Here is a 9,296-nt window from a genome sequence, read left to right on the forward strand (position 1 = left end):
GTTCAAGCGTTTCGCCTCAGAATGGGAGTTTGACCTTGTGACCTCCACGCCCAAAGGCAAATAGCAAGGCAGAGTCAGCTGTCAAGATTGCAAAAAACCTGTGACGGAGGGCCTTGCGTGACAGCAATGACCCCTGGAAAGCCATCTTACAGTGGGGGAACACACTCACCGAAACATGGACAGAAGCCCAGTGCAACGCCTGCTGTCCAGACCTCTGAAGACTACCATCCCCGTAGCTAACAAGCTACTTGAGCCATGCGTCATGGTTGGGGTCACGGACAAACTGTGGCACAGAAAGCAGCTCACTAAGTGCTTCTACGACCGGACTGCTGGAGACTTACCAGAGCTGGAGGTGGGTGAAACAATAAGGATGAAACCACTGCCGGGAGACCACCCAGGACTTTGGAGTCTGGATACATGCCTACAGAGTGTTGCACCACATTCTTACCTGGTGGCTCCCTCTATCGTCGCAATCGGGTGGATCTGCACGTAGCAGAGCAGACAACTAACGAGAACACGCCATTCATGCACCTAGATGAGTTGGATCTCAGTCCAGGCCTAAAGGCAAGGGGCACAGAATTGAGACAGGAGCCAACTGAAGGTGACGATTCTAGCACACCAAGCTCTCCAGCTCGTGGCCCTAAACCTACCCCTGTCAGAGCCCATACTTGCTCACGGGTGGGTCAACTGTGTAAGCCACCGGACAGGCTTACTCTGTAAGCAAGAGACTGTGGTAACGTGTCCTCTGTTTATATAAAAATATCAAATGTAAAAACAAAGAGGAAAATGACAACTGACGTAAATAGAAAATGTAATTATTTTTCAATTGTTATGACTTGACTGTTATTAAGAACTTAATGTTGTTCTGTTATGTTTGCACTTTCTATTGAAAAGGATGATGTTACGGAGTCTAGTAGATAGGTAATTGATAGCTGGGCTATTCCCTAGACCCCGTATGTAGGGACATGTACAATGCTTGAACTTGACATTTGTGTCTGTCTTTATTATTTTTACCGAACATATCATACTTTAACATGGACCATTGTCATGCACCTGTCTCAAAACAGGGGCAGGGGAAAAAAAAGACATGTCATCCATGCACTTAAATAGCAAATGGAGGTTCATTGTTTAATGCCAGCCAGGTAGGCTATACTCCTGCTGTAAAGAGAAGCAATTTGCTTAATATTAGGAAAGTTGAGAAATGAATATTGTAAGCCTTTAGAAAGCTGATGGAATCCTCCTCTTTTTAATAGAGGCCACCACTCTGTTTTCTCACGCAATTGCATAGACTATAGAAATGTTGCACAACATGAGCTCATGGGCTCTCATGAAGTGTTAGATTAGATTTTCGATGACATTTGCATTGACGGCAGAGTGATTAGAGGGACAATAGAGTGCTGAGTACCAGGCAGTTAGCGTGTTTGGTAAGCTACTAATGACCATCATTAGCATCAGAGCTTGAATGAGACTAATTACCGTGACTAAACGGTCAAGTGGAATTTGACTGCCTTCATGACTCATAACTGCTGATGTGACGGTAATATGGTTATCGTAACAGCCCTTGGCAAACACTAATTTGCCTTAGTCTCTATTTGCTAGAAACAAAATTATGATAGTTGTTTGTAAAGTGAGGTAATATCAGCATAACTTGCCCATTGGAAGATAATGTGGTATAAAATCAGGATAGAGTCTGTGAGGTATCTAATCAGACACTCATTTGCTCTGTGTTGAAACTCAGAGACCACAAGATGGCTTTCTCTTGTCCAACTATGAGGTAAGTGATATCTCTCTAGCACTCTCTCTCTCTCTCTCTCTCTCTCTCTCTCTCTCTCATGACTGAAATTAGTCCTTGGTTCACCATCCAGGTCTTAAATATCTCTCTTAGGTATTGTTCATGAAAAAAATGTATACAATTCAAATGTTGTCTTTTTTTAACCAGAATGGCTCAGACCTCCTTGAAAATTAGGCTGCAGGGTTTGGAATGCCACTTCACCTGGAAGCTGGACTACAGCAGATCTAAACTAGAAAGCCTCAGAGAAATGATGATAGATATCAGCAACAGAGAGGGGGTTCAATATTCCTGGGAGGGTTATCTGTACAACTTCCTGGCTTACCTACACTATGCTCTGGGCTTCACAGAGGACGCTCTTCATTGCCTGAAGAAGGCTGAAGAGGCCATTCGCCAAAGCAGCCAAGATGGTGTGGAGCTAAGTCTGGTGGTCCACTATGGGAACCTGGCTTGGGTACACTATCACCAAGGGGAGCTAACAGAGAGCCAGACCTATGTGGAGAAGGTGGGGAGACTATTGCGGGACAACCCCTCGCCCTGCCCAGGTGTAGTATGGGGCGAAAGGGCCTGGACTTTGAATAAGTTTGATGTAAGCAAGAGGAAGGCAGCGGTATATTGTTTCCGGATGGCCTTGAAAGAGGACCCTGAGAACAAGGTGCTGCGCTGTGGCTACGCCATGGCATTTAATAAATCTGTTGACAGGAAAGACATTACCCCGAAGCTGCGATCTGAGATGTTGGAGCACCTACGGATTGCTAGAGAATTGGATCCAGAAGATTTGTACATCACAGTGATGTACCTTCAGAGGCTTGCAGAGAGTGGCCAGGTTGAGGAAGCATGTACACTTGCAAAGGAAGTGAAAGAGAAGGCTTTGGACTGCTTTGGTGGATTTGGAATCTTGCTAGATTTTTTCAAAGAATACGTCTCTCATGATTCAAGCATTGACCTGGCAAGAAGGACCCTGGAGAGACACCCCAATTCACGCCAGCTGAAGAGACATCTTGGGAAGTGTTACAAATGGAAGATTTTCTCTCTGGAAGAGAAAAGGAACCCAATGAGGCATATTCTGATTGAAAATGCAGTCAACCTTTATGAAGAGGTGGTCGCACTCTACCCCAAATCCCTTGCTGTAAAACTGGAACTGACTGCCATGTACAAAGAATCTGGCAGATTTGATAGAGCAGATAAGATATTTGAGGACCTGCTTCTTGAAATAGAAGGAATGGAACCACAGGATTTACAAAAATTCTACAACTGGTATGCCCAGTATTTGTTTTATGCCAAACAAGATGCTTCCAGGTCAATTGATATCCACAAGAAGGCAGTAGAGATTATGCTACCCACTGGCCAACGTGACAGCAGTGTTCGTGTTTTGTTGTCCGTTGTCCATAATGGAGGAGACAGAGCTGAGGAAATTGTTGACTTTCTGGATGGACTTGATAGAGATGGTGCTGTCAGCCAGTTCTAGACCTTTTTTAACAATAAAGGCTTGAATTAACCAGAACTGCCTGCCGAATAACTCAACTTTGCATCACCTGTTTATGATTGATTAATGTGGAAAATATATTCACTATACCACTAGGACAAATCTAGGACAAGATTTTATTCAGTAACAATTGAATACTTTAGTATTAAAAATGTCTGCGCTTAATTTGGCTACAAGGATTTATTTGCATGATCAACAATACTAAAACTAGAAAGTAAAAATTCAAGGCTGATTGTAAATCCTATAAATATGTAGGCCTAACATGACAAACATCTGTCTCAAATCCACAGTTTCAATTGTATCTGTAAAGGTTTGCTGCACACTAATGTAGTGTAGACAAACTAATATTTTGTTCTTCAATATTGCATTATAGAGTAGAAAGGCCCTGTTTAGCCTTACAGACTGTCTATCCAGATAGGATCTTATTGCTTTTTAAAAAAATTTTATTGCGGACCTGGCACAATAGATTCTGTTTCAGGTAAATGTATTTCATGTCTAATATTATACTGTCTAATATCTTGTAAGTTCTTGTGAAAATAAAGGTATTCTGTTCTATTAAGAGATAATTCATTAAAGAAATACAGTAACAGCAAACAACAAGTTATTTTATAATTATAAACCACTATCCCAGTAGGTTACTACAATGTCTTAATGCATAGCTGTGGATATCCAGGTGAAATTGTACAACAAAATACATTGACTATCATCAGCTATGGGCTGAGTTTGACTGGTTATAAGGTCATGGATACAGTACATGGTCAGCGTACACAGTCAGAGGCAGAGAACACCACAATATAGCACAGAATGTTTCAATGGGAAGCAATGGGGGAATGAAGGGTGACAAGTATCAATAGACGTTACAATACATCCATCACCTTCTCTGAAGTTGTTCCAGAAATCACAGTATTTTTTATATATATTTTTTTACCTTTATTTTACTAGGCAAGTCAGTTAAGAACACATTCTTATTTTCAATGACGGCCTAGGAACAGTGGGTTAACTGCCTGTTCAAGGATTGTACCTTGTCAGCTCGGGGATTTGAACTTGCAACCTTTCGGTTACTAGTCCAATGCTCTAACCACTAGGCTACACTGCCGCCCCGTATCATTGCTGCTGTGAAAGATTGGTCAATCTATTGCCAGTACTGTGCAGTATTTCAAAAATCCTTAAAGTACATTACATTATTGAAGTACACATTACACGACACACCCATTGAGCTCCTTGACTTTGTACAGTATGCTACCCCTTCAGTTTTAGTCAGACAACACTACTTCCCTTGCAATGGTTTGACAAAAAACATGATTTTATCTGTGTAAGTAGCCACCTACTGTTTTAAGAAAGACAACGCATCACTTCTCCAATGTCTCATGCCACACCAGTTCAGTATCCATAAATTTGCCCATGTCTCTATTTTAGTCATTGATTAACTGACATACAGAAGGCTGAAATACAGGCTCAGAGTTTTTCCTGGTCTGGTCAAGTAGTCAGGTAAAACTCTTGGCCTTAAACATTCTCATTCCAAGAATATGTGAACCCTGGGGTTGTTTATTTACATTATGTCCTGTACTCTTAGATCATTTATCTTCTTTCTCTATTTGGTTATCTCTCTCCTAAACTAATGTAGCAGGCCTAACAGAAAGGCCTGAAACTAGATTCCCCCAATATGCTGGTCTTGACAAAAATTAAATAAAACTTGCAGGGTTCTCTTCTGCACTGTTCAACCAATCCAGTAAATGCGGACGATTCGACATTAAAATGGAGTGTCGCTTTGTTAACGTCCAAAAGCGGATTCAACCTCACAGGCTCTCTTTCCATTTCTCCTGAAAACGGGAACATCTGCTTAGGGGACTCGGCAGAAGCACAGATTATCCATTATATTTACAGAGAGAAATATTAATGCCATCTTTTTCTAGGCACGCTCACTCCGGCATGGCTTGATGGACAAAGCCTATGTGGAAACGAATGGTGTTTTTGGATAAACTCTGAAAATAAGGTCTGTAGTAAACACAGGTTTAGGAGATCTTATGCGTTTTGTTCTATGAGATAATCTATCAGCTAACTTCCCTTTGTGAATGTTTAAGCATTTATATGATTTAAAAAAGCACATAAAGGGTTCATAATTCATAAAGGTCATGACATAATCTCACAGAACAAAACGTAAAAGAACTCATAAACTTGTGTTAACCTCAGTGTAATGTTCGTCGTCTTCCTCTGATGAGGAGTAAGATAGATCGGACCAATTTGCAGCGTGGTAAGTGTCCATTTTAATGAGTAAAAACTGACCAGGGCAGTAGCCACCTACTGACAGGCGGGAGACTCCGGCAGCGCTGGAGTGAAGAACAACTCCGGCAGCGCCGGACATGCGGGAGGCTCCGGCCGTGCAGGACAAGCGGGAGACTCCGGCAGCGCCGGACAGGCGGGAAACTCTGGCAGCTCCGGAGTGAAGGGCGATTCCGGCAGCTCCTAGCTGACTGATGGCTCTGGCAGCTCCTTGCTGACTGACGGCTCTGGCAGCTCAGGACAGACGGGAGACTCTGGTAGCTCAGGACGGACGGGAGACTCTGGCAGCTCAGGACAGACGGGAGACTCGGGCAGCTCAGGACAGACGGGAGACTCTGGCAGCTCAGGACAGACGGGAGACTCGGGCAGCTCAGGACAGACGGGAGACTCTGGCAGCTCAGGACAGACGGGAGACTCTAGCAGCGCTGGAGAGGAGGAATGCTCTGACAGCACTGGACAGGCGGTAGCACCTGTAGGGAGAAGACGGAGAGAGAGCCTGGTGCGGGGGGCTGCCACCGGAGGGCTGGTACGTGGAGGTGGCACCGGATAGACCGGACCGCGAAAGCGCACAGGAGGTCTCGAGCACCGAGCCTGCCCAACCTTACCTGGTTGAATGCTCCCCGTAGCCAGACCAGTGCGGCGAGGTGAAATACTCCAGATATAACAGACTGACCCTAGCCCCCCGACACATACACTACTGCAGCATAAATACTGGAGGCTGAGACAGGAGGGGTCAGGAGACACTGTGGCCCCATCCGATGATACCCCCAGACAGGGCCAAACAGGCAGGATATAACCACACAAACTTTGCCATGGCACAGGCCACACACCACTAGAGGGATATCTTCAACCACCAACTTACCATCCTGAGACAAGGCCGAGTATAGCCCACAAAGATCTCCGCCACGGCACAACCCAAGGGGGGACGCCAACCCAGACAGGAAGACCATGTCAGTGACTCAACACACTCAAGTGATGCACCCCTCCTAGGGACGGCATGGAAGAGCACCAGTAAGCTAGTGACTCAGCCCCTGTAATAGGGTTAGAGGCAGAGAATCCCAGCGGCGAGAGGGGAACCGGCCAGGCAGAGTTAGCAAGGGCGGTTTGTTGCTCCTGTACCTTTCCGTTCACCTTCACACTCCTGGGCCAGACTACACTCAATCATAGGACCTACTGAAGAGATGAGTCTTCAATAAAAACATAAAGTTTGAGACCGAGTCTGCGTCTCTCACATGGGTAGGCAGACCATTCCATAAAAATGGAACTCTATAGGAGAAAGCCCTGCCTCCAGCTGTTTGCTTAGAAATTCTAGGGACAATTAGGAGGCCTGCATCTTGTGACTGTAGCATACGTGCAGGTATGTTCGGCAGAACCAAATCGGAAAGATAGGTAGGAGCAAGCCCATATAATGCTTTGTGGGTTAGCAGTAAAACCTTGAAATCAGCCCTTGCCTTAACAGGAAGCCAGTGTCGGGAGGCTAGCACTGGAGTAATATGATACATTTTTGGGGTTCTAGTCAGGATTCTAGCAGCCATATTTAGCACTAACTGAAGTTTATTTAGTGCTTTATCCGGGTAGGCAGAAAGTAGAGCATTGCAGTAGTCTAACCTAGAAGTAACAAAAGCATGGATTAATTTTTCTGCATCAGTTTTGGACAGAAAATGTCTGATTTTTGCAATGTTATTTGTCAGATTCAACAGAAGATCTCTTTGTTTCTTGGGACCTAGAACAAGCATCTCTGTTTTGTCCGAGTTTAAAAGTAGAAAGTTTGCCGCCATCCACTTCCTTATGTCTGAAACAGAGGCTTCCAGCAAGGGCAATTTTGGGGCTCCACCATGTTTCATTGAAATGTCAAAAACAGCTGTGTGTCATCCACATAACAGTGAAAGTTAACATTATGTTTTCGAATAACATCCCCAAGAGGTAAAGTATATAGTGAAAACAATAGTGGTCCTAAAATGGAACCTTGAGGAACACCAAAATGTACAGTTGATTTGTCAGAGGACAAACCATCCACAGAGACAAACTGATATCTTTCTGACAGATAAGATCTAAACCAGGCCAGAACTTGTCCGTGTAAACCAATTTGGGTTTCCAATCTCTCCAAAATAATGTGGTGATCGATAGTATCAAAAGCAGCACTAAGGTCTTGGAGCACGAGGACAGATGCAGAGCTTCGGTCTGACGCCATTAAAAGGTAATTTACCACCTTCACAAATGCAATTCGTATACATTGTTTGTTTGTCTTCAGGAAGGCAGTGAGTTGCTGCGCAACAGATTAGATTTTTTTTTTGAGAGGAATGGGAGATTCGATATAGGCCAATAGTTTTTTATATTTAATTGGCTTTTTCAAGAGAGGCTTTATTACTGCCACTTCTAGTGAGTTTGGTACACATCCGGTGGATAGAGAGCCATTTATTATGTTCAAGATAGGAGGGCCAAGCACAGGAAGCAGCTCTTTCAGTAATTTAGTTGAAATAGGGTCCAGTATGCAGCTTGAAGGTTTAGAGGCCATGATTATTTTCATCATTGTGTCAAGAGATATAGTACTAAAACACTTGAGTGTCTCTCTTGATCCTAGGTCTTAGCAGAGTTGTGCAGACTCAGGACAACTGAGCTTTTGAGGAATACGCAGATTTAAAGAGGAGTCCGTAATTTGCTTTCTATTGATCATGATCTTTTCCTCAAAGAAGTTCATGAATTTATTACTGCTGAAGTGAAAGCAATCCTCTCTTGGGGAATGCTGCTTTTTAGTTAGCTTTGCGACAGTATCAAAAATAAATTTAGGATTGTTCTTATTTTCCTCAATTAAGTTGGAAAAATAGGATGATCGAGCAGCAGTGAGGGCTCTTCGATACTGCACGGTACTGTCTTTCCAAGCTGGTCAGAAGACTTCCAGTTTGGTGTGGCGCCATTTCTGTTCCAATTTTCTGGAAGCTTGCTTCAGAGCTCAGATGTTTTCTGTAGGGGTGCGACTGCGTCTAGGGTTTTGCGCAAGGAAAAATTGAGTTCTTCAGTTTGGTGGTTAACTGATTTTTGTCCTCTGACGTCCTTGGGCAGGCAGAGGGAGTCTGGAAGGGCATCAAGGAATCTTTGGGTTGTCTGAGAATTTATAGCACCGACCTTTGATGATCCTTGGTTGGAGTCTGAGCAGATTATTTGTTGCGATTGCAAATGTAATAAAATCGTGGTCCGATAGTCTAGGTTTATGTGGAAAAACATTAAGATCCACAACATTTATTCCATGGGACAAAACTAGGTCCAGAGTATGACTGTGGCAGTGAGTAGGTCCGGAGACATGTTGGACAAAACCCACTGAGTCGATGATGGCTCCGAAAGCCTTTTGGAGTGGGTCTGTGGACTTTTGCATGTGAATATTAAAGTCACCAACAATTACAATATTATCTGATATGACTACAAGGTCCGATAGGAGTTTAGGGAACTCTGTGAGGAACCCTGTATATGGCCCAGGAGGCCTGTAAACAGTTGCTATAAAAAGTGATTGAGTAGGATGCATAGATTTCATGACTGGAAGCTCAAAAGACGAAAACATTGTTTGCTATCGTAAATGTCAGCAACACCTCCGCCTTTGCGGGATGCGCGGGGGATATGGTCACTAGTGTAACCAGGAGGTGAGGCCACATTTAACACAGTAAATTCATCAGGCTTAATCCATGTTTCAGTCATGCTAATCACATCAAGATTATGATCAGTGATTAGTTCATTGACTATAACTGCCTT

General features: G+C 43.7%; 1 protein-coding gene across 1 annotated transcript; it reads left to right on the forward strand.

The window, feature by feature from the left end:
• The first annotated feature begins 1,667 nt into the window (after positions 1–1,667).
• LOC109888981 (interferon-induced protein with tetratricopeptide repeats 1-like) lies at positions 1,668–3,830 on the forward strand. The gene is made up of 2 exons (XM_020480127.2): positions 1,668–1,774; positions 1,940–3,830. The coding sequence occupies exons 1-2, from the start codon at positions 1,749–1,751 to the stop codon at positions 3,255–3,257; spliced, it is 1,344 nt and encodes a 447-aa protein (XP_020335716.2). The 5' UTR covers positions 1,668–1,748; the 3' UTR covers positions 3,258–3,830.
• The last annotated feature ends 5,466 nt before the right edge of the window (positions 3,831–9,296 follow it).

The sequence above is a fragment of the Oncorhynchus kisutch genome, linkage group LG4 (genome assembly GCF_002021735.2).
Source record: "Oncorhynchus kisutch isolate 150728-3 linkage group LG4, Okis_V2, whole genome shotgun sequence".
Lineage (NCBI taxonomy): Eukaryota > Metazoa > Chordata > Actinopteri > Salmoniformes > Salmonidae > Oncorhynchus > Oncorhynchus kisutch.